The sequence below is a fragment of the Salvelinus alpinus genome, chromosome 16, assembly GCF_045679555.1.
Source record: "Salvelinus alpinus chromosome 16, SLU_Salpinus.1, whole genome shotgun sequence".
Lineage (NCBI taxonomy): Eukaryota > Metazoa > Chordata > Actinopteri > Salmoniformes > Salmonidae > Salvelinus > Salvelinus alpinus.
Window position 1 is genome coordinate 10,334,616 of NC_092101.1, and position 26,070 is coordinate 10,360,685.

A 26,070-nucleotide genomic window follows, 5' to 3' on the forward strand; every position below is an offset into this window, starting at 1 on the left:
CGCATTTAAGAGTGAAAGAGAAAGACGTGAACAAGAACGAGGCAGAGTATTGGTGTGAGTGTAAACTGGAGAGGGAGAGAAAGTGTGTGGTTCCTGAAAACCCTTTGTGTTTCTGTTCCTTTCTTTTCCTTTTCTGTGCAGCACCAGTCTCCTTCCAGGATGCCTGTGATGCCATAAAACATCAAAGTTACTGCTTCACAGCAAACAGGTTGGCTCAACAAAAACCTTTTAACTTCTAAGCTATTGGCTCTTCCCTCTTTCAGAAGAACTACAGTTTCTTCTAACCAAATCAGGGCCTCTCTTTCTCCTTTCTCTCCGTCTCTAGCTCTCCCTCTTTCTCTCACTATCTTTCTCCTCCGCTCACTCCCCCTCTCTCTTTCACCTTCTCCCCCTCTCTCTCTCGCTCTCTTTGACTGCAGTGGGGTCTGAGGTTTGTCTTCTTTGGGGAATAAGAACATCTGGGATTGTGAGTGCAGGAGAGAGCGATAGAGAAGTAAACCTCTTGGAACTGTTCCCCACATTTCCTGTGTTTTTGAGGTTAAGCAGTTTTTCCCTCTCCCCCTTCCCTTTCCCCTTCTCCCTCTCTCCCTCTTTCTTTCCCTCTCTTTCACGCTCTCTGTGTGCTTCCCAACAGTCTGGCAGGAAGACGACCTCTAACAGACGTGGAGAACCCTGTGTGTGTGTGCTTTTGTTCTCACTATCTCACAGGTCTTTCCCCTGTGTTTTGTCTCGGCTGTGGTCCTTTTTTTGTGTTGGGATGCCAGAGTTTTCCCAGTGACGGCGTGGTTTCAGGAGGGTTGTGAGTGTGTGTGTGTGTGTGTGTGTGTGTGAGTTGACAGGATCCCTCCTCTCTGAGCGTGTGCAGATGGTTCCCGGAGAAGGGACCTTTAGGACAGCTCCAACTGCAGGTATGTGCCAACGGCTGCATGCATCACACACACACACACACACACTTCCAGCACTTTGTCGCACTATGATAAGAGCCTTGCCTCCTGGCTAGTTTCGGTAAAAGTAGGGATTGCTCTCTTTTATTCTCTCTCTCTTTTTTTCTGCTTCTAACACTTACGACTAACAATTAGAGCAGTGGAGGTTTACTGGAAACGTTCTCTGGAGGGTTTTGCCATCTCTTGAGCACGGAAAAGTCGATGCACAATGCCACGCCACTCTTCATTAATGACTCTGCTCTAAGGATGTATGGTTTAGACATTAACTGCTGCAGTAACACACGGGAACACAAACATTTCCGTTTCCGCTGTGCTTACATTAAGTTGTAAAATCCTGGACTTCCCCTTCAAGTTAACCAGTTGTTATTAATGTCATGTTAATGTTAAGTGCACGTAGATAGGCAGGGAAATGATAAGCGTCGATCTACTTTATTTGTTTGTCTCCCTCTCAATAATGAAACTGGAGGAATCTACCACACACCCGATAAATTAGCCTAGGTGTCTTCTTAGAAATATCCAGATACATTTCTTTTTTTTTCTTCTAGAGGGCTATGAGGAGGTATGCTACATTGTTAGCTTGCCTAACAATTGCCCAACTAAACAAATATGTTTTCGATTTAGCTACAGTGACTAATTACAGACAATAGAAACAGCTGGCGAAATGTTAACAGACCTATTCTAGTCTACCAGCAATCTTTCTACTCGTTCTCTTTACTGTGCTGGTTGTCTCTGCTCAAAGTCTAGAAATTGAGTCTAGCATAGAAATAGACTCGCTAGTCATTCTATTTCTATGGTCCTAGCCTACCTTTGTCTGGCTGATAGATGAAAGGCTGCTAGCCTTCACTACGCTAACGATGTAACGTACGTCTGGCAGAATGGGTAGTGACACACGCGGGCTCCAGTCCTCGCCCCCCCCCCCCCCCCCTTTGATCCTTCCGCCCCCCCGATGCCATTTCCAGCACCTCGCTGGGGTCACACAGATTAACCCCTTGTTTCCTGCAATGGGGGCTTGTTTTGAAGTGAAATGGAGGATGAAGGCGTTTCCGGAGCGAGTCGCCTGTAGAGTAGACTACTGGCTGCGTTTGACTGCTGGCTGATTATAGACAGACTTTGTGTTGGAGAGTTTTATTCATCTTTTTCCTTCAGGTTTTGCTGTCTATTAGATGGAGATGGAACAAGAAAGTCGGCCATTGCTGAGGCAATCGTCTTAAAGGTATCTGAGAGACATTGAAAGACTAGAGAAACTGCCTGATTGTGTAGAGTCCATTCTGTGTCTACTATACATCAAGCCCCACCGTAAAACCAAAGATTTGTATAACTAACCCAAGATAGACCAGAGCCTGTCGTTTCCAATGGGAGCAAATTAATCATAGTGGGCAGAACAAGCAAGGAGGTGGGTAGAGCCAAGCACTAGCTAGTTAGATCCTATTGGTTCGTTCTAGCATTTATTTGCATATTTCTGTTTAGGAACGCCTACTCTGTGAAGTGCGTGTGTGCCATAACTCAATTCGCCCTTGCACTCCTTCTAAACAATGCCGTTTTTGGGGAATTTTGACAAAGGATAAAGTCTTAAAAACGCAGTCCACTCTGTTTGTTACAGATTTTAGTTTTGCAAACAGAAAACTGTATAGAGATCAAATGTTTCATCAATGAGAAAATTTGCAGAATGTCGGCCAAAGTCCATCTCACTCCATCTTCTCACTCTGCCGGCCACTGGGCTTCCTCTCATCACCATATTTGGTAGTGAGTGGAAACGCCAACCGGATGCTTCGCATTTATACATCCGGTGAAATATCTGGCTCATTGTTTTGTGATAAAACCCTTTCTCAGGCCTCCATCAAAACACCTGATACAACCAACAGACATTGAGCCAAAATGGCGGTGGCCGGGGTCCATTCCTGGATGTTGTTGACCCTGATGGCTGTCCTACCACATGCCTGCGCCCAGCAGAGTCTGGTGCGGGTGAACTCAGGGGTCCAGGTTGGCCGGGGGAGGTCTGTGTTTGTGACAGACAAGGAGCTGCAGTTCAACGTGGACCAGACATCAGACTGTAAGGTGGAGGTGGTGCTCAATGAGCCGGTGACTCAGAGAGTAGGGAAACTCACTCCTCAGGTGAGAGGATCTAGTCCGTTACTTTTCAATGATGACAAATGTAAGCAAATCTAAAGCAAAGCGGCCATTTTGTTTCTGCTTCTTTACTAGCTACCTATTGCAGTCTTCAGAATATATCCACAGGTGTATGACATGCTATAACAGTGTATGTGAACTACAACACATTATTAGAATGTGTAGCTATTTTAACAGGGTATTGTACTGTGTGGCTGTGCGTGCTCTATATCAGTGTGTTGCTGTCTAGTTATGTGAAGTGTAACGGTGTCGTGGCCGATTTTGTTGCAGGTGTTTGACTGCCATTTCCTGCCTGACGAAGTGAAGTACATCCATAATGGCAGTCCCCTGCTGGAGGAAGACACGGTCATGTTGAGAGTATACAGGTAGGACCACACACATTCAAATTCCAACTTTATTTATAATGCTTTTAGCACACGTCACACTTGGTTAACTGAGATGAATGAAAACAAGGCTGGAAAATAGATGGTAGTGGTAGTGCTGGGCTTAAACAAAAAAGTGAGGTCCCACCAGAAATGCATTGAGACACGGTGCTGTTTGAGTTTTATTGATTGCACTCCAAATTCAAAGTTTGTCATAATACGTTTTCGGATCTCAAAAGTAGTCGAGATGAGTATGCTCCAACTTATTTCAGGTTCACAGTCTCCGACACCTTGGTGGAGACGGTGGTGTTGAGGATGATTGTGGTGGAACCTGAGAGCAGCCTGGTAGAGCTGGGCAGCACTCCCCTGGTGGTCCCCCAGTTCTACGGCCTGTCCAACGCCATTGACGGCGGCGTCCTTAGCATCCGCAGTCAGCCCGACGTGGCCTGCACCGTGCGGCTGCTCACCCCAGAGACCAGTGTACCCTCCCTGGGGCAGCTGGTGACCGAGGAGGACCCCGGGCTGAGGAAAGGTAAAGCATGGCATCATCCATATCCCGCTACTGGTCAACACGTTGGAAATGCAATGATATTGAAGGTGCTTCGTGAGTATGTTGTGTTGTTGTGAACATGAGTTCGAATCCCGGTTCACTCGTGGCAGGGATGGACGATCCAATGCAGAATTTGGATCAGTAGCCCTATTATCAATGCAGTCTTATAGACACAGTGATTTAGTTATTGTATAATTATTTGGCCTAGATCCAGACTGGCATTACAGATGTAGGATCGTAATTTGATCACCGTGTTGCAGGAGAACTTTCCTGCAAAGCAGGACCTTTAAAACTTGTAGTGTGTTTGAGGTTTAAAAAGGCATCTGAAGGTTGTAATTTCCTAAAATGTATTAACAAAATGGCAGATTTGATGTTCCCTCAAGAAAAATGCATCAACCCCTACAAAAATATCCATTAATTATAATCCACATAATAATTCACATTTCCTGTTGCTGCAGGATTATTTTCCTGCAGTAGCAAACTGGCTCAAATTAAGATCCTACATTCGTATGGCATCACATCTGGGAGCTTTTGTCCTGTCAGATAATTGATACTACTGAACATGTACAGCAAAGGAATCAAACACTGTCACTCACTTTTTTGTCCCTTGTGTTGAACGTGATTTTGCAAAGCCACTCTCTTTGATTCTTCTCCGTAGTTGCTCTGTATATTTAACAAGCCTCAGGTAAACTTCCATTGATTGACATACGTCTCCCAACGATCATTCACCCAAGGCAGACAAACTGGAGACCCCTGTCCAGGAAACAAGCCCTGCCTCCATAGCACCAAGGAGGTGCGTTTCCTCAAAGCCACCTGCCACGAGTTCCTCAGCTTGGCTCTGAAGTACCAGCACCTGAGTCCCCCATCTCCGGAGATTGACTACATCCCTATCAGAGTGGAGCTACGGGACCAGGCCTCCAGAGCACTGCTGGAGGTAAGAGACTACTGTAACTGTAACATACTGTATGGCAGGGTTCCCCAATAGTCGGCCCGCGAGCCAAATTCATCCCGCGGCTGATTTTAAAAATCACCAGGAAATCAGCTCAAAGCTATTTTAAATCTTTTCCCAACTATTCCCACGCTTAAATCGTAATGTAATCAAGGTTTAAAATGATTATGTTTTTGTCAAATACTATATCTGTTTTGGGCTTCTTGCAGACAATTTGCAGTGTAAAAATTATTTATAATTATGTTCTGTCCCCACAACTATCCTCTCAAGAAAAAAGATTGGCGCACAGAAACAGGCCCTGGGTCTGTTCTAACGGGACCTACAAGTTCAGGTTGCGCCTGTGACAGTGCTATCGACTGCCACCATCTGTTCGCTAACAGATCTCATGGTTTATTTTAGGGATATAATACAATTTCTTGTGGCAATTCTCTGTGTAGTTGTGGTAGAATCCAGGGATTTGGCTCATGCTTGACTAACAACAGTCACTAAGGGGTGCGGGACCTAAAGATATTTAGCGAATGAGTGCAAGTCACATGACTTGTATCTGCTCTGTGATTGGATGATACAGACCACAATGCTGAATGGGATGAGTCGTTTCACATCTAACAACAAGCGTTCCCACAACTTTAGAGAACGTTCTCTTAAGAATCTCATTAGGTCAGTAACGTGTAAGGACCGTTTCCAAGAGACCCATTCACTTAATGTCAAACAGAAATCACCCAGAACGTGGTTACCGTGTTCTCAGAATATTCAATATTAATGTTCTAGACATGTTTCATGGGAAGGTTGCAACAACATTCCTATGTCCAGTTTTCTATGGGTTAGGAGAATATTCCATCAACGTCCTACCAAACATACACAGAACATGGCTGCCATCTTCTCAGAATACAAGATATTAATGTCGCTGCTCACCTCCGTTTTGTCAACTAAACAAAAACAATAACAAATGTGCCTGTGGCGGCCAGTGGCACTATTTCCCCCCTTCAATTCCAGCTTTAAGTAGTATCTCATTAGAAAAGAAAGGTGTGTTTAACCTATTCAATGCCACTAACCTCTGTCTGTCCCCCAGACGGAGGCGGTGTGGCTGCCCGTGCTGATCCATGGGGCCATGCAGAACCAGCCTCCGCAGGCCGCCTTCATGGCCTCCTTCATCCTGGAGGCGGACCAGTTCATCCTCACCCCCCTGACCACGGCCACGCTGGACGCCAAGGACGGAGAGACCCCCCAGGAGCGCCTGGTGTTCAACGTGACAAAGCCCCCCGCCCAGGGCTACATCGCCCACCTGGACGACCACACCAAAACCTGCCACTCCTTCATCTGGCAGGACCTACACGAGATGAAGATAGCCTACCAGCCGCCCAATAGTAGTCATACAGGGAGGAGGAACTATGAGGTACTGAGGTGGAGCAATAGAGCTCTTGGGCCCTTTTCACACCACTGAGCCAAGCTAAGACAAGTCGAGCTGAGCCAAGCTTCTACTGAGCTGGCCTGCTGGTTAATGAGAAATGCTTTCCAGTGCCTTTTTCATCTTCAAAGTCACATTTAGAGAGATTGTAGCTGTAGAATGAGTGGAAACGTAATATTAAACTAATGCTATATCTATTCCATTTCCTGCAGGTTGAGTTCCAGGCTATTGACGGTTCCTATGTAGCCAGCCCACCCATTATGGTTCACTTCTCCATCAGAGCAGCTGAGACAAACGCACCCAGAGTCTCGTGGAACATGGGTATCAAAACATCAAAACATCACATTGAATTGCAAAAAAATTGCCATCATAAGAGATTGAATGATGCAAACCCATTGAGGAGCTTGTATTTATGTCTGTATTGTAGGCTACTGTATGTGGTATATAGTGGCATGTCCGACATATCAGTACATTGAGTCCACAATGGAAATAAGGTGTTCATTCAGTTTATCCACTTGTGTGGCTGAATTATGTTTTTAAATGGTCAAATAAATCAAATCAATAAAATAAAAATACACTGATAAAGACAGGATGCTGATACCAACCTATCCTGGCAGGGTTGGATCTGTTGGAGGGTCAGTCTCGGCCAATCACCTGGGAGGATCTCCAGATCGTTGACAGTGACAACATTGATGCTGTCTACCTGGTGGCCGTGGACGGACCTCTGCATGGACGACTCAGTGTCAGAGGTGAGAGGTCAGATGGGGTGGGTTCAGTTAGGTGAGACTTTCAGAACATTGCAGATAGAACTGTAACATAGAACTTTCTTGATATGACACATATGGAAAATGAGACATGAAAACTAGACATTGTCACTATTCAAAGTAAATGACAAAATGTCACAATACAAAGTAAAAGAACGCACAACCAAAACATTTGTTGAATCGTTGATGCACTTCCTTATCACAGAACATTCAGGAAAATAATTACACATTTTTGAACCCGTCCTTGGAGTTCTGTGCTGGTATCCGGAGTGCCACCCTGAAGATTCCCAGGAACGCCTGCCCTTTTCCGCCCTTTTGCTTCCATGTGTTTCCCATCCGTTGGGGACGGCGGCGCGGCTCCCGAAGCATATGTGAGGTGGCCTGCATGTGTTTCCTAATCAGGTGTAAAATGGGCCGTTGCCACTTTCGCCAGGGGCCCTCGCACACAAAGCTGTCTTCAGCGTGCCGGCGTCTGTCCTTCCACTCCAGCGCACGGGGAGACAGGCCTTTGTTTGCACAGGCCCTGAGTGAAGCAGATTGGGGAGACTTATGTCATTTCATGCCACTGTGCACAAAGAGCAGATGCGCTGTCCCAAGCGCAGACCTGTTTTTTTTTTTTAAGAGAGAGAGAGAAGACGACAGACAAGGCTAGGGACGTAACCTTTCATGGCTACTTTGGACAGTGAGAGAGAAGCGCAAATGCTTTGTGTGGTTTTATTGAGGTTACAGTGGTGACGTGTTCGGTTACAGTGGTGGCTTTGGTTATTGTTTTGAACGACTCATAAGGGACCATTTTGCTCTGTCAATCTGGGCTGTGTAGAAGGCTAGTCCCTTACAGAGAGGCTGAGCTGGTGGTTTCTTTCAGTTCGGTAGTTTCCAGTTTGGACTAACTTCAGTTCCCATCGGCCACTGACTCCATCCCATTCCCTCCTGTAGGGCCATCCGATGAACAGCAGCACCTGCTCAAACAACCGTCCCACCCACACCCATCCCGCTATCACTTTAATTGCTGTTTATGTTGTTGTTATTTGGATGGGGGAGGGTCGTTTTCATACTGATTGATGACTCCCCCCCCGTGATATATAGAGAGCGAGGGAAAAAAACGGAACCAAAAGTTTTGGCTCCCGTTCTCCCTTATCAGAACCTGTTTGCTAATTTTCTTCATGGCTCCACTCAGTTCAGTGAGAGTTCTGGCCCACCAATATACAGTGTCTCTGGAGGACTTGGCGGGCAGAGGGAATTGCTCACCCTTGACCTCCGACTCGGGACGTCGACGCTGGGGAGTGTCAGAGCACGTTTGGTCCAACGCCTTCAGCCAAATGGAAAGCTGCCTGACTGTTTCTTCATACTCCACACTGTCCTCCGACTTGGGAACCTGTGTTTTTTGTTTTGTTTTTGGGCCTGCTGCCCACTGCCACCTTTGGGCCCAATTACCAAGTTGTTTCTCCGTTGGACTTGTAGCCGTTTCCCCCATTTCCCCCGCAGTAAAGTTGCTGCTAATGAGGTTTTGTGCGCGACCATTCATCACTCAATCTGTCTTGTGACCTTGCCCTTCTGTCTCCCTGGCAAGCAGGAGTGGGCCATCGTCGCGTTGGGCAGCCGCCACAGCACGCTAGCCTGGGAAGGACGCCATCTTTCCCTCTCTGTTTTTCAGCAACAGGGAAAAGCCTGAGCCAGCGCGTAGTGCCTTTAGGCAAAAGCTAAACTTGTTATTTCCAAATGACAATATGCATCCAACATTATAAAAAATGCTTATTTGTGAGAAATCATTAATAAATGAAAACATGAAGTGGCTTTGGCAAGAGTGCGGGATGTCCACCTTAGGGTGCTTCTCATAACACCATGTCAAATATCCAAGTAACCAATTTCCTGATGTACTGTATGGTTAGCCTTAATATGCTGTAGTGGTGTTAACTTACAATACATGGCGCCGGTAACACTTTACTTGACACCCAGCGTCATAACATGTTATGATACAGTCACCGGACGTGCTACCTGTCCCAGAACTGCTGTTTTCAACTCTCTAGAGACTGCAGGAGCGGTAGAGATACTCTTAATGATCGGCTATGAAAAGCCAACTGACATTTACTCCTGAGGTGCTGACTTGCTGCACCCTCGACAACCACTGTCATTATTATTATTTGACCATGCTGGTCATTTATGAACATTTGAAAATCTTGGCCATGTTTTGTTATAATCTCCACCCGGCACAGCCAGAAGAGGACTGGCCACCCCTCATAGCCTGGTTCCTCTCTAAGTTTCTTCCTAGGTTTTGGCCTTTCTAGGGAGTTTTTCCTAGCCACCGTGCTTCTACACCTGCATTGCTTGCTGTTTGGGGTTTTAGGCTGGGTTTCTGTACAGCACTTTGAGATATCAGCTGATGTAAGAAGGGCTATATAAATACATTTGATTTGATTTGATAACCATGTCATAACAGCTGACATAACTTGTCATAACCTGTCATAATATGGTCATAACACTGTCATGACCATTATATTTAGACCTTTGTGACATATATTGCATTATTTTATGGCTGGTTATGACACCTACATAAGAGTGTCAGAACCCCCAGAACCTACCACACCAGCAAAACATCCCATTACACCGTAGCCTACTTGTCAACAGTGTGGTTGTTATTTAAAATTTTCTGAAATGAACCATATTAAATGATCATTGTAATTGCAGAACATATTGATGTCAGACATGCACCTAGCCCAATGCGCTGTTGTTGATGACTGGGATGAATGCAGGAGCAGATTTCAGGAGCAGATATGATGGTCATAATGCTTCATGACAGTGTCATTTTCTGTGTATTTTCTGCAAGTTATTTAAAATATGATGTTTTTTTTTTTTTAACAACAACAACAAATAACTTAGGAAACAAACTTTTAAATGAAAGGAAACTTCTTGGCAGGGAAAAAACATAATTGAATAAATGTGGGTTTTTTAAATAATCTGTATCACAATTCCAGTGGGTCAGACGTTTGCATACACTAAGTAGACTGTGCCTTTAAACAACTTGGAAAATTCCAGAAAATTATGTAATGCTTTAGAAGCTTCTGATAGGCTAATTAACATAATTTGAGTCAATTGAAGGTGTACCTGTGGAGGTATTTCAAGGCCTACCTTCAAACTCAGTGCCTCTTTGCTTGTCATCATGGGAAAATCAAAAGAAATCAGCCAAGACCTCAGAAACAAAATTGTAGACCGCCACAAGTCTGGTTCATCCTTGGGAGCAATTTCCAAACGCTTGAAGGTACCACGTTCATCTGTACAAACAATAGAACGCAAGTATAAACACCATGGGACCACACAGCCGTCATACCGCTCAGGAAGGAGACGCGTTCTGTCTCCTAGAGATTAATGTACTTTGGTGCGAAAAGTGCAAATCAATCCCAGAACAACAGCAAAGGACCTTGTGAAGATGCAGGAGGAAACAGGTACAAAAGTATCTCTATCCACAGTAAAATGAGTCCTATATCAACATAACCTGAAAAGCCGCTCAGCAAGGAAGGACCAAAACCGCCATAAAAAAGCCAGATTACGGTTTGCAACTGCACATGGGAACAAAGATCGTACTTTTTGGAGAAATGTCCTCTGGTCTGATGAAACAAAAATAGAACTGTTTGACCATAATGACCATCGTTATGTTTGGAGGAAAAAGGAGGAGGCTTGCAAGCCGAAGAACACCATCCCAACCGTGAAGCACGGGGGTGGCAGCATCATGTTGTGGGGGTGCTTTGCTGCAGGAGGGACTGGTGCACTTCACAAAATAGATGGCGTCATGAGGCAGGGAAATTATGTGGATATATTGAAGCAACATCTCAAGACATCAGTCAGGAAGTTAAAGCTTGGTCGCAAATGGGTCTTCCAAATGGACAATGACCCCAAGCATACTTCCAAAGTTGTGGCAAAATGGCTTAAGGACAACAAAGTCAAGGTATTGGAGTGTCCATCACAAAGCCCTGACCTCAATCCTATAGAAAATGTGTGGGCAGAAGTGAAAAAGCATGTGTGAGCAAGGAGGCGTACAAACCTGACTCAGTTACGCCAGCTCTGTCAGGAGGAATGGGCCAAAATTCACCCAACTTATTGAGGGAAGCTTTTGGAAGGCTACCTGAAACGTTTGACCCAAGTTAAACAATTTAAAGGCAATGCTACCAAATACTAATTGAGTGTATGTAAACTTCTGACTCACTGGGAATGTGATGAAAGAAACAAAGGCTGAAATAAATAATTCTCTCTACTATTATTCTGACATTTCACATTCTTAAAATAAAGTGGTGATCCTAACTGACTTAAGACAGACATTTTTACTAAGATTAAAGGTCAGGAATTGTGAATAGCTTAGTTTAAATGTATTTGGCTAAGGTGTAAGTAAACTTCTAACTTCAACTGGAGGTGTCATAACCAGCCATAGAATAACACAATATATGTCACCACGTGTAAATATATGGGCCATGAGTGTTACGACCATGTTATGACAAGTTTTGTCAGCTGTTAGGAAATATTATGACATGATTATGACCATGTCATAACGTGTTATGACACTGGGCGTCAAAGAAAGTGTTACCATGAGGACATACTACATGCTATAGTGACCCAAATTTGTAACCCAAAAAATATCATTAAAAAACAACAACATTTTAACATGGGTTAAATACATTCCAAAATCAGTTGATTTGAATCTCACTGGCCTACATAAATGAGAAAAAAATCCTCCAAAGAAAAGTCACCTTTCCAATTCATTCATTCGTTCATTAATTCATTCATTCATTCATTCATTCATTCGAACATCTCCTTCTAGGTGGTAAAGGCTTTATGTTCCGGATACGGGACCTACAAGAGGGTGTGGTTGTCTACCATCACTCGGACAGCGACACCACCCGCGACCACATTGTCTTCCGCATCACAGACGGGCGCCACAGCATCCGCCACAAGTTCCCCATCAACATCCTGCCCAAGGATGACACGGCGCCGTTCCTTATCAACAATGTGGCATTGGAAGTGCAGGAGGGCGGCGAGGTGCTGGTGGAAGAGTACATGCTGCTGGCCTCCGACCTGGACTCGAGTGATGACTACATCCTGTACCAGCTCCTCACCTTCCCCCGCGCTGGAGAGGTGGTCAAGAAGGCCCACCCACAACAGCCAGGTAATAGGATATCATCACAAATTGTATATACATTTTTGATTGCTTTTATTGCCTGGTTGCTGATAGTCCAACCACATAGAATTGGCATTTAAGCAAGTTAGGTTCAACCTGTGTGTGAACTACATTGATTGTGTTTGTTGAGGTCTGATGAGGCCTTAAACATGAGACGGGTAGTTTGCTCTCCTTCTGTATCTACTATCTTGCATTGAGGAAATTCCCCTTCTATGCATTCGATGTCTCTGTTGATGCCTGGGTTGTGATTTCCTATAGGCGTGCCAGTGAAGAGTTTCCTGCAGAGGGATCTGTTCATGGGGCTGATCTATTACAGACACTCTGGAGAGGAGTCTTTTGAGGACACCTTTGACTTCACCCTCTCAGACAGCCATCAACCCCCAAACCTGTCCCACAGACACGTAAGCGTGCAAAGATCTAAACCCGATATTCCATATGGCACATTACTGTTACGTTGCAATACTTGAAATTGGGGATATTTTAACTAGAAGTCGATGGTAAGGCAGTGAATACAGTGAAAGGCCAAAATATCATCTGGGAGAAAAAATATTTTGGGGATCATATGTTTATATTACAACCCCTTTAAATATCTATTCGTCTGAAACGTTCCATTTTCCATATTCCATTGTTTTCCGTTTTTTCCATATTCCATTGTGCTGTCCTCTGTGCCCTCCAACCACAACACAGACTGTGGTGATCCACGTTTTCCCAGTCAAAGACCAGCTTCCGGTTGAGGTGTCTGGCAGCGTTCGCTCGGTTACGGTGAGGGAGACTGACGTGGTCTACCTGACCCAGAGTCACATCCACTTCAGGGACACAGAGCACCCAGACACGGACCTCTCCTTCTTCATCACCACACCCTGCTTCAGCCCCACACGGCCAGGGTACAGTACAACTTCTCTCTCTCTCTCTCTCTCTCTCTCTCTCTCTCTCTCTCTCTCTCTCTCTCTCTCTCTCTCTCTCTCTCTCTCTCTCTCTCTCTCTCTCTCTCTCTCTCTCTCTCTCTCTCTCGTAGTCACAACCATGGTTGTTCACTTCATGGACTTTACTGTGGCTGTGTCACCAGCTTAGCTGAGGCCAATAAATATGAATAAATATGGTTTCAGATGTATTGTTTAATGCATGAGGTTTATGACGTTTAAAGGGAAAATGCTCTTCAAAATGAAAATCCTAAAATTTTCGTTTTGCTGGATTTGTACCAGCACAATCACGCCCCAAGCCTAAATAAATGGGAATTATTAGCACCGTCTAACAGAGTGTGTTTGTGGCCCTGATTGCAGGCTACCTGATGCAGGGCGACTATTCTACACAGACAGCACCCACTCCATGAAGAAAGACCCAATGGTCCCTGTGTTAAAGTCATTCACCCAGGTACGCTCACCAATATAGTGCGCCAATACACTGACATGCATGTAGTGTGCAGGTATATTCATTTTGATTACAAATGCCTATTATTACTAAACCTCACGCAGCAACATGTGTTGTGTCCGTCAGCATGCAGTCAACCACATGAAGGTGGGGTACATGCCCCCCATCGAGGACATCGGTCCAGAGCCACTGTTTGTCCAGTTTTTGTTCTCTGTGAGTGACCACCACGGTGGAACCACCACTGATCTGCTCTTCAACGTCACCGTCACTCCTGTGGACAACCAGGCTCCCGAGGTGGGTGGGTGGGTGGGGGGGTTCTCTGGTCAAGTGAAATATTTATTAACAACACCATGTTACATGAGGAAGAAAAAAGAAGATAAATGCTAGTCATGAAGGTGAACAGTGTCTTTTATGAACTGCTTTGGTATTGACGGTCTAGAACCGTGACATAGACATTGAAACATTTCAAATGCGAAAATCCGTTCCACTCGGTATCTGCACCAAACGAATCCGTTACCATTCTCTTTCTCTATCAACTCTGTTTCTATCTCCACCTCCATCGATTTCCATCTCGTTATCCTGGACCTCCTCAGGTGTTCACCAACCTACTGAGAGTGGAGGAAGGAGGAGGGGCCTTCTTCACGGAGGAGCACCTGTTGGTGCGGGACGGGGACAGCTTGGAGGACAAGCTCAGAGTAGGGGTGCAGACTACGCCCATCCACGGGAAGCTGGAGCTGCAGGGGCGAGAGCTCCGCCAGGGTGACACCTTCATCCTCCAAGACCTGAGAGGTCTCCGAGTCAGGTGGGACATATAGTGGCACGATAAGGGGGGCTAGACGATAGAGGGAGGCAGCCCGTGTAAGGATTTGGTTTCGTTTGAGGTTAATCACGGTAAACCAATCTATGTCCATTTTTTTTTTAAATCCTAAATGTCTCATTGCAGGTACATCCATGATGACTCTGAGACTGTGGAGGACACTGTTGGTCTAACAGTAACTGATGGTGTCAACTCTGCTCATGTGTTCTTACCAGTCCAGGTGAGTAGGCTATATACACTACCGTTCAAAAGTTTGGGGTCACTTAGGAATGTCCTTGTTTTTGAATGAAAATTGATTTTTTTTGGTCCATTAAAAAAGCATCACATTGATTGGAAATGCAGTGTCGACATTGTTAATGTTGTAAATGACTATTGTAGCTGGAAACGGCAGATTTTTTATGGAATATCTACAAAGGCGTACAGAGGCCCATTATCAGCAACCATCACTCCTGTGTTCCAATGGCACGTTGTGTTAGCTAATCCAAGTTTATCATTTTAAAAAGCTAATTGATCATTAGAAAACCCTTTTGCAATTATGTTAGCCCAGCTGAAAACTGTTGTTCAAATTACAGAAGCAATAAAACTGACCGTCTTTAGACTAGTTGAGTATCTGGAGCATCAGCATTTGTGGGTTTGATTACAGGCTCAAAATGGCCAGAAACAAAGAACTTTCTTCTGAAACTCGTCAGTCTATTCTTGTTCTGAGAAATGAAGGCTATTCCATGCGAGAAATTACCAAGAAACTGAAGATCTCGTACAACGCTGGGTACTACTCCCTTCACAGAACAGCGCAAACCGACTCTAACCAGAATAGAAAGAGGAGTGGTAGGCCCCGGTGCACAACTAAGCAAGAGGACAAGTACATTAGAGCGTCTAGTTTGAGAAAAAGACGCCTCACAAGTCGTCAACTGGCAGCTTCATACCCGCAAAACACCAGTCTCAACGTCAACAGTATAGAGGTGACTCCGGGGTGCTGGCCTTCTAGGCAGAGTTACAAAGAAAAAGCCATATCGCAGACTGGCCAATAAAAATAAAATATTAAGATGGGCAAAAGAACACAGACACTGGACAGAGGAAGATTGGAAAAAAGTGTTATGGACAGACAAATCTAAATTTGAGGTGTTCGGATCACAAAGAAGAACATTCGTGAGATGCATAAAAGATGCTGGAGGAGTGCTTAATGCCATCTGTCAAGCATGGTGGAGGCAATGTGATGGTCTGGGGGTGCTTTGGTGGTGGTAAAGTGGGTGATTTGTACAGGGTAAAAGGGATCTTGAAGAAGGAAGGCTATCACTCCATTTTGCAACGCCATGCCATTCCCTGTGGACGGCACTTAATTGGAGCCAATTTCCTCCTAAAACAGGACAATGACCCAAAGCACAGCTCCAAACTATGCAAGAACTATTTAGAGAAGAAGCAGTCAGCTGTTATTCTGTCTATAATGGAGCGTCCAGCACAGTCACCGGATCTCAACCTTATTGAGCTGTTGTGGGAGCATCTTGACCGTATGGTATGTAAGAAGTGCCCATCAAGCCAATCCAACTTGTGGGAGGTGCATCAGGAAGCATGGGCTGAAATCTCTTCAGATTACCTCAACAAATTGACAACTAGAATGCCAAAAGGTCTGCAAGGCTGTAATTGCTGCAAATGGAGGATTCTTTGACGAAAGCAAAGTTTGAAGGACACAATTATTATTTAAATTAAACATCATTATTTATAACCTTGTTAACGTTTTGACTATATGTATTATTCATTTTGCAACTCATTTCATGTATGTTATCATGGATAACAAGGACATTTCTAAGTGACCCCAAACTTTTGAACGCTAGTGTAGTCTAGGTATGAAAGGAAAATGGAAAATGTAAGGGAAAAGTAGAAAGTGCGAATGCCATCTTTCTCTTGCTCCATTGTGGCCTTCTCCCCACCCTCCCCCTACACAGATCCTACCAGTGAATGACGAGCCCCCCCAACTAGGACCAGGGCTGCGTGGGGGGCTGACCTGTGAGGAAGGGGGCCTGGTTCAGGTCACAGCTGAGTACCTGTTTGCCACGGACGCAGACAGTGATGATGCCAGGCTAATCTACATGCTGGCCCGGACCCCTGCCAGGGGGGAGTTGCAGAGAGGGGGGGTTACTGTGGACAAGTTCTCCCAACAGGACATCCTGCAGGGGCTCATCTACTACATACACACAGGTGAGGATTAGCTTGATCCCGGATCTGTTTTTGCTGTTTCGCCATTGACCTTAGGACAATGACCATAGGACAATGACCATAGGAGTCGACAAGACAGCACAAACAGATATGGGGCCAGGCTAGGTGTGGATCATTGGGGAAAACAATTGTTAAAAATCCAGATGTTTTATCCATGAGCGCAATCCATAGGTAGCCTGATTTGATCGTAGCATTTAGTCTGGTTTAACCAGAAGGCATATGTAATTGCAATGGACTCCGCTGAATTAACCTAGTGCCTTCCAAAAGAAGAGAAAGAGTTTGAGAGTCAACTGAACTTTTGACTCCTAGAGGTTAGAGAGGCAAGCCAGGAACCAGAGGGTTGCCCGTTCGAATCCCGGGTCTGACAGGACAAATCTGGTGGGAAGTGAGCTGGCAGCTGGAGGGTTGCTGGTATCAAATCTTAGCACTTAACACCCCACAACAACTGCTCCACGGGCGCCCAGTGTGGCAGCCCCCTGCTCCAACCTGCACATGTACAGTTGAAGTCGGAAGTTTACATACACCTTAGCCAAATACATTTATACTCAGTTTTTCACAATTCCTGACATTTACTCCTAGAAAGAATGCCCTGTCTTAGGTCAGTTAGGATCACCGCTTTATTTTAAGAATGTTAAATGTCAGAATAATAGTAGAGAGAATGATTTATTTCAGATTTTATTTCTTTCATCACATTCCCAGTGGGTCAGAAGTTTACATACACTCAATTAGTATTTGGTAGCATTGCCTTTAAATTGTTTAACTTGGGTCAAACGTTTCGGGTAGCCTTCCACAAGCTTCCCACAATAAGTTGGGTGAATTTTGGCCCATTCCTCCTGACAGAGCTGGTGTAGCTGAGTCAGGTTTGTAGGCCTCCTTGCTCGCACACACGTTTTTTCAGTTCTGCCCACACATTTTCTATAGGATTGAGGTCAGGGCTTTGTGATGGACACTCCAGTACCTTGACTTTGTTGTCCTTAAGCTATTTTGCCACAACTTTGGAAGTATGCTTGGGGTCATTGTCCATTTGGAAGACCCATTTGCGACCAAGCTTTAACTTCCTGACTGATGTCTTGAGATGTTGCTTCAATATATCCACATAATTTTCCTGCCTCATGATGCCATGTATTTTGTGAAGTGCATCAGTCCCTCCTGCAGCAAAGCACCCCCACAACATGATGCTGCCACCCCCGTGCTTCACAGTTGGGATGGTGTTCTTCGGCTTGCAAGCGTCCCCCTTTTTCCTCCAAACACAACGATGGTCATTATGGCCAAACAGTTCTATTTTTGTTTCATCAGACCAGAGGACATTTCTCCAAAAAGTACGATCTTTGTCCCCATGTGCAGTTGCAAACCATAGTCTGGCTTTTTTATGGCGGGTTTGGAGCAGTGGCTTCTTCCTTGCTGAGCGGCCTTTCAGGTTATGTCGATACAGGACTCGTTTTACTGTGGATATAGATACTTTTGTACCTGTTTCCTCCAGCATCTTCACAAGGTCCTTTGCTGTTGTTCTGGGATTGATTTGCACTTTTCGCACCAAAGTATGTTCATCTCTAGGGGACAGAATGCGTCTCCTTCCTGAGCGGTATGACGGCTGCGTGGTCCCATGGTGTTTATACTTATGTACTATTGTTTGTACAGATGAACGTGGTACCTTCAGGAGTTTGGAAATTGCTTCCAAGGATGAACCAGACTTGTGGAGGTCTACAATTTTGTTCTGAGGTCTTGGCTGATTTCTTTTGATTTTCCCATGATATCAAGCAAAGAGGCACTGAGTTTGAAGGTAGGCCTTGAAATACATCCACAGGTACACCTCCAATTGACTCAAATGATGTCAATTAGCCTATCAGAAGCTTCTAAAGCCATGACATCATTTTCTGGAATTATCCAAGCTGCTTAAAGGCACAGTCAACTTAGTGTATGTAAACTTCTGACCCACTGGAATTGTGATGCAGTGAATTATAAGAGAAATAATCTGTCTGTAAAACAATTGTTGGAAAAATTACTTGTGTCATGCACAAAGTAGATGTACTAACCAACTTGCCAAAACTATAGTTTGTTAACAAGAAATTTGTGGAGTGGTTGAAAAACAAGTTTTAATGACTCCGACCTAAGTGTATGTAAACTTCCGACTTCAACTGTATGTGTGTCTTTGGGTTAAAATAAAGCAGAAGTAAAATTTGGGTTGGACTTTGTGTACAATTGACAACTAAAGTGATCTTAATCATCCCCTTCATGGGTCTATCAACCAGTAACCAGTTAACACACTGTTACATACGTTAACTTCCTGTTTTCCTCTGACTAATAGGGGGCGAGATTGGAGCCAGTCCCGTGTCTGACTCGGTCACTCTCATCGTGTCGGACGGAGAAGCAGGGGGCATGGACAGCTGTTGCCATGGAGATGCCCTGCCACCACCCGTACCTCTCCACGGGACACTTCCTGTTTACGACCTCAACGTGACGGTGCTTCCTGTCAACAACAAGGCCCCAGTCATCACCATGGGTAACACACTTTCACTTCAATGTCAGAAAGGGACAATACTGGGGTATGGGTTCAAATGGATACATATATAGAGACATACAGTGCATTCGGAAAGTATTCAGACCCCTTCCCCTTTTCCAGATTTTGTTACTTTACAGCCTTATTCTAAAATTGATTGAATTAAAAATGTTACTCATCAATCTACAGTGAGGGAAAAAAGTATTTGATCCCCTGCTGATTTTGTACGTTTGCCCACTGACAAAGAAATGATCAGTCTGTAATTTTAATGGTAGGTTTATTTGAACAGTGAGAGACAGAATATCAACAAAAATATCCAGAAAAACGCATGTCAAAAATGTTATAAATTGATTTGCATTTTAATGAGGGAAATAAGTATTTGACCCCCTCTGCAAAACATGACTTAGTACGTGGTGGCAAAACCCTTGTTGGCAATCACAGAGGTCAGATGTTTCTTGTAGTTGGCCACCAGGTTTGCACACATCTCAGGAGGGATTTTGTCCCACTCCTCTTTGCAGATCTTCTTCAAGTCATTAACGTTTCGAGGCTGACATTTGGCAACTCGAACCTTCAGCTCCCTCCACAGATTTTCTATGGGATTAAGGTCTGGAGACTGGCTAGGCCACTCCAGGACCTTAATGTGCTTTTTCTTGAGCCACTCCTTGGTTGCCTTGGCCGTGTGTTTTGGGTCATTGTCGTGCTGGAATACCCATCCACGACACATTTTCAATACCCTGGCTGAGGGAAGGAGGTTTTCACCCAAGATTTGACGGTACATGGCCCTGTCCATCGTCCCTTTGATGCGGTGAAGTTGTCCTGTCCCCTTAGCAGAAAAACACCCCCAAAGCATAGTGTTTCCACCTCCATGTTTGACGGTGAGGATGGTTTCTTGGGGTCATAGGCAGCATTCCTCCTCCTCCAAACACGGCAAGTTGAGTTGATGCCAAAGAACTCCATTTTGGTCTCATCTGACCACAACACGTTCACCCAGTTGTCCTCTGAATCATTCAGATGTTCATTGGCAAACTTCAGACGGACATGTATATGTGCTTTCTTGAGCAGGGGGACCTTGCGGACGCTGCAGGATTTCAGTCCTTCACGGCGTAGTGTGTTACCAATTGTTTTCTTGGTGACTATGGTCCCAGCTGCCTTGAGATCATTGACAAGATCCTCCTGTGTAGTTCTGGGCTGATTCCTCACCGTTCTCATGATCATTGCAACTCCACGAGGTGAGATCTTGCATGGAGTCCCAGGCCGAGGGAGTTTGACAGTTATTTTGTGTTTCTTCCATTTGCGAATAATCGCACCAACTGTTGTCACCTTCTCACCAAGCTGCTTGGCAATGGTCTTGTAGCCCATTCCAGCCTTGTGTAGATCTACAATCTTGTCCCTGACATCCTTGGAGAGCTCTTTGGTCTTGGCCATGGTGGAGAGTTTAGAATCTGATTGATTGATTGCTTCTGTGGACAGGTGTCTTTTATACAGGTAACAAACTGAGATTAGGAGCACTCCCTTTAACAGTGTGCTCCTAATCTCAGCTCGTTACCTGTATGAAAGACACCTGGGAGCCAGAAATCTTTCTGATTGAGAGGGGGTCAAATACTTATTTCCCTCATTAAAATGCAAATCAATTTATAACATTTTTGACATGCGTTTTTCTGGATATTTTTGTGGTTATTCTGTCTCTCACTGTTCAAATAAACCTACCATTAAAAGTATAGACTGATCAATTCTTTGTCAGTGGGTAAACGTACAAAATCAGCAGGGGATCAAATACTTTTTTCCCTCACTGTATACACATTACCCCATAATGACAAAGCAAAAATAGGTTAATAGAAAAAACAGAAATACCTTATTTATATAAGTATTCAGACCCTTTCCTATGAGTCTTGAAATTGAGTTCAGGTGCATCTTGTTTCCATTGATCACCCTTGAGACGTTTCTACAACTTGATTGGAGTACACCTGTGGTAAATTCAATTGATTGGGCATGATTTGGAAAGGCACACACCTGTTTATATAAAGTCCCACAGTTGACAGTGCATGTCAAAAACCAAGCCATTAGGTCAAATGAATTGTCCATAGTGCTCCGAGACAGGATAGTGTCCTGGGCCCTTCGCTGGCCATGGCAGAACACTGACATTCCTGTCTTGCAGGAAATCATGCACAGAACGAGCAGTATGGCTGGTGGCATTGTCATGCTGGAGGGTCATGTCAGGATGAGCCTGCAGGAAGGGTACCACATGAGGGAGGAGGATGTCTTCCCTGTAACGCACAGCGTTGAGATGGCCTGCAATGACAACAAGCTCAGTCGGATGATGCTGTGACACACCGCCCCAGACCATGATGGACCCTCCACCTCCAAATCGATCCCAGAGTACAGGCCTCGGTGTAACGCTCATTCCTTCAACGGTAAATGTGAATCCGACCATCACCCCGGTGAGACAAAACCGCGACTCGTCAGTGAAGAGGACTTTTTGCCAGTCCTGTCATAGGCGATATTGTTGCCAGTGATGTCTGGTGAGGACCTGCCTTACAACAGGCCAACAAGTCCTTAGTCCAGCCTCTCTCAGCCTATTGCGGACAGTCTGATCACTGATGGAGGGATTGTGCGTTCCTGGTGTAACTCGGGCAGTTGTTGTTGCCATCCTGTACCTGTCCCGCAGGTGTGATGTTCGGATGTACCGATCCTGTGCAGGTGTTGTTACACGTGGTCTGCCACTGCGAGGACGATCAGCTGTCCGTCCTGTCTCCCTGTAGCTCTGTCTTAGGCGTCTCACAGTACGGACATTGCAATTTATTGCCCTGGCCACATCTGCAGTCCTCATGCCTCCTTGCAGCATGCTAAAGCACGTTCACGCAGATGAGCAGGGACCCTGGGCATCTTTCTTTTGGTGTTTTTCAGAGTCAGTAGAAAGGCCTCTTTAGTGTCCTAAGTTTTCATAACTGTGACCTTAATTGCCTACCGTCTGTAAGCTGTTAGTGTCTTAACGACCGTTCCACAGGTGCATGTTCATTAATTGTTTATGGTTCATTGAACAAGCATGGGAAACAGTGTTAAAACCCTTTTCAATGAAGATCTGTGAAGTTATTTGGATTTTTACGAATTATCTTTGAAAGACAGGGTCCTGAAAAAGGGATGTTTCTTTTTTTGCTGAGTTTATATAGATACACACTCTATATCGAGAGAAACATATGAGCCGTATATACTTGTATAGAAAAAGACATATAAAGCTGTAGATAAAGACATTTTAAAGAGAGCCATTTATAGAAACATAGAGAGACATATTTAGACACACTCTATATATGGCTCTAGATCAGGGTGGTCAAACTAATTGTGCCCTAAGGGGGCCGCATTGGGTCTTTAACGAGGTCTGGAAGGCCGCACTGAAAATTGGCTATATTTCCTCGCCGTCAAAATATACAAAAGATAGTCTATCCATCATTTTCTGAATTTTTGATACTCCCTGACTGCTGGCTTTAATTTTGGTGATTATTAGCAAGCTAGAGGCCACAAGAAACTGCATAAATGTAGGTCCATTATTGTTCTCCACATTTTTATTTTTTTTTCAGTCATTTGAAAGTATATTAAGTTCCTTTTCCCCCAAAAAGAAAAAATGAACATCTTGTATTAAAAAAAAATTATTAGTAGTATTTTTACTCCAACCACCCGCAGGCCACGTTGAAGCCTGGACACCTCTGCTCTAGGTGTAAACAAGGGAATACCAGAGACACCTCATCTTTCTTTGTCTTGTCAATGCCGCTCTATGGGGAGCTGGGTGCATCGAACAAGACAAGATTCCCCATCACATCAGTTCTATTGTTGTGTAAAGGTTTAACTACTTTGTGATAATCACAATCCCCTCAATGCCGGTAAACACACGCTCAGTAATTTCCCAGCCTGCCCTATGCTTTGAAGCGGGGAGCTCGGTGGCAGGTGGTAGAAGGCATTGCGCTAGCGAGAATCTCTTAATCAGCCTGAGCACACACACTCTGTACTGGGAGAGGCAGCAGGGCGAGCATTGTGTCCCCCCACACACACACACACACACAAAACACACATGGATTCCTGGGGACGGCAAGGGAACGTCTCTCGCTAGAGCCCGAGCCAAGAAGAGGGATTGGACCATAAAGCCCCCTGTGTGTGACCGGCAACTTTGTGGTTATCAATAGGGAACAGTGACCATTGGGAGAGAATGAGAGGACTAAGAAGGGTGTTAGGAGATGGGGAGTAGAGACTGAGGGTGGCTGGTGTGTGTGTGTGTGTGTGTGTGTGTGTGTGTGTGTGTGTGTGTGTGTGTGTGTGTGTGTGTGTGTGTGTGTGTGTGTGTGTGTGTGTGTGTGTGTGTGTGTGTGTGTGTGTGTGTGTGTGTGTGTGTGTGTGTGTGTGTGTGTGTGTGTGTGCATGCAGGTTGTGTATGTGTTTGGTGGTGTGTTTCTTTGTGTGTGTGTGTGCACGCATGCGTGCGTGCGTTTGTAGGTTAAAAAGGGGTTTGTTAGGGCATTTAATGGAAATCCCTTGCTGGGTGTTGTTATGAATTACTGCATGGTGTTGTGGTGTGTTATTGCGTGCAGAGGGCACACACACAGCTGGTCGGGATTATTCCTCTGCTGAGTTGGGGAGGGGAGCTAACGTTAGCGAACTGGTGGGCGCCGAGCAGACACCAATTCCCCACGAGAGCCACCGGACAATGAAGGCCTCAGCAAACAAAAGACAGAAAGGAGCATCCCTTGCTCACAAAAGAAAACACGTTAGGCCTCCCTGCTACCCCTCTTGCTGCCAAGATTATCTATCCCGGCCTGCTATACCCCATCTCCACCATCATCAGCTAATTTGCTAATCCCAGCCAAGAAAAAAATGAATATTTATTCTTAATCTTCACCGCCGCATAGCAGCCCCACAAAATCCGGAGTAGTTTGCAGGGGAAATGTAGTGGTCTAATTAATTTGCATTGAATAAAGAGACCGCGTCAGAGAATTAGCGGAGCGAAACAAAAAGGAATCCGGCTTTGCCTCTTTCCTTGTTTGGTGGACAATGTTTTTTTTATTTTTATCACCTGTATCCCAGACATTTGGTCATTAACTACACACACACACACCTCATCCCCCCTTGGATCAGGGTGGATCCTGATCCAAGCCTTCATCCCACCATTGCCCATTCTTCATTCATTATTTATCAGTGCTGTAAATGGGTGCAGACGCCAGCGAGCAGGGGCATGATGGCTTTATCAGCAACCAGGTGGCAGCGTGCTGGCCGAGTGCCGAGAGAGAGAGAGAGAGAGAGAGAGAGAGAGAGAGAGAGAGAGAGAGAGAGAGAGAGAGAGAGAGAGAGAGAGAGAGAGAGAGAGAGAGAGAGAGAGAGAGAGAGAATGTGAGAGAGGAGAGGGAGGGAAGATTGGCATATGTTTAGGGATGGATGGATACATTTACATTTACTGTTTTTCTCTATCATGTCTCCTAAGCTTCTGAAACCATTACTAAAAATGTGAGAGAATTGCGAGAGAGAATTCCATGGCAATTATTTCATGTCATCATTTCATGTGTCTTTCACTGTCATTTCGCTCTGTATGTCCCTGTCAGGTGACATGTTTGTGGTGGACGAGGGCTCCTCAGCCTGTCTATGTGGGGGAGTGCTGGGGGCCGAGGACCCCGATACGTACCCTGAAGAGCTCCTCTTCCTCCTGGAAAACCCACCCCTACAGGGCTTCCTGGAGAACACCCTGCCCTCACCAGGCTTCGAGAAGAGCAACGCAGGCCTCAGAGTGGGTCAGTGGCACACAGATCCTTAAGAGTGATAGCCAAATTGGGTGGAAGTCCCCAGACCTGTGTCTGAAGGCCCATAGTGACAGAATCAACAATAATCCGTTGTTCTTTTCTGCCACCTCTAGGAGTTAGCATAATTAGCATCGTCCAAATTCGTGAATGTTAACAGCGGTACTGATGTTAGCGAAGCTGCATTGCAAGCAGAAACTTCCTCAAAAACACTTCAAACTAAGTTCCTTAGTTGGTGCAGGGATTATTTAAGCATGAACTATTTCCACGTGTACAGTAGTCTCAAAGCCGCAACTGTTTCTGTTTGCTGTAACATGGACAATAAATGTATATTGTATTGCATTGTATTCCATTGGGCACTCGGATTGATAACCAGCTGTAAACAAACTCACCAGAGGCTTGATGGAACTACCAGAGCATTGGAATATTACTGCAAAAATAATTACATTCTCGCGGGCAAGAAAACATGGACAGGGTCTTTGCGAGCATACCAGACGCTACCAAACAGTTTGAAGTGTTTTTGAAGAAGTTTTGGCTTGCAATATAGCTTTGCTAACGTCGGTACCGCTAATACATGAATGAATTTGGAAAATGCTAATTTTATTCTAACTCCTGGCTGTGGCAGAAGTAAACAATGGATTGTTTGTGGTTTCCGTCAATATAGGCCTTCAGACACAACTCAAGGTAAGGGGAATTCCACCCAAATATAGATTTAGCATAAACTATCCCTTTAAGCTTTTTAGTCAAAAGGTTAGCCATGGTTAGTTCAAAGTTATCCATGGTTAGTTCAAAGTTGGCCATTAGTTATCTTGCTGATATCTACCGACACAAACTATTATGACCGTTTAAAAAAAATGTTTTTTTAAATTAATCCGGCTCGAAGGACAAGTAATTCAATATACGGCTCGAAGGACCAATAGGCCTTTTTAACACGTTATATCATGCTTATATGGCAGTAAAGCTTTGTGAAAAATGTGTTGTTACCACATTTGAATGACGTGAATAAGGTACCGCCTAGGCCCACTCTTCTCCCGTACACTGCTGTTGTGTTCTGTGCACTCAGTCTCAGACAGTATGGACCATGCACGCAGTTAACTCTAAGTCGACAAGAGTACAAAGAGAAAAGATTCATTTCTACTCA

General features: G+C 44.8%; 1 protein-coding gene across 1 annotated transcript in view; it reads left to right on the forward strand.

The window, feature by feature from the left end:
• The first annotated feature begins 280 nt into the window (after positions 1–280).
• Positions 281–26,070, forward strand: part of frem1b (Fras1 related extracellular matrix 1b) — a 66,499-nt gene continuing 40,709 nt past the window's right edge. Inside the window, exons 1-18 of the mRNA XM_071344722.1 lie at positions 281–908; positions 2,775–3,056; positions 3,342–3,436; positions 3,706–3,965; positions 4,718–4,917; positions 6,002–6,325; positions 6,550–6,658; positions 6,955–7,086; positions 11,909–12,253; positions 12,524–12,666; positions 12,953–13,149; positions 13,546–13,636; positions 13,760–13,927; positions 14,227–14,435; positions 14,577–14,670; positions 16,391–16,643; positions 18,967–19,161; positions 24,738–24,923. Coding sequence (XP_071200823.1) covers positions 2,820–3,056; positions 3,342–3,436; positions 3,706–3,965; positions 4,718–4,917; positions 6,002–6,325; positions 6,550–6,658; positions 6,955–7,086; positions 11,909–12,253; positions 12,524–12,666; positions 12,953–13,149; positions 13,546–13,636; positions 13,760–13,927; positions 14,227–14,435; positions 14,577–14,670; positions 16,391–16,643; positions 18,967–19,161; positions 24,738–24,923 — 3,238 coding nt within the window. The 5' untranslated portion in view covers positions 281–908; positions 2,775–2,819. The remainder of the gene's footprint in view (positions 909–2,774; positions 3,057–3,341; positions 3,437–3,705; positions 3,966–4,717; positions 4,918–6,001; positions 6,326–6,549; positions 6,659–6,954; positions 7,087–11,908; positions 12,254–12,523; positions 12,667–12,952; positions 13,150–13,545; positions 13,637–13,759; positions 13,928–14,226; positions 14,436–14,576; positions 14,671–16,390; positions 16,644–18,966; positions 19,162–24,737; positions 24,924–26,070) is intronic.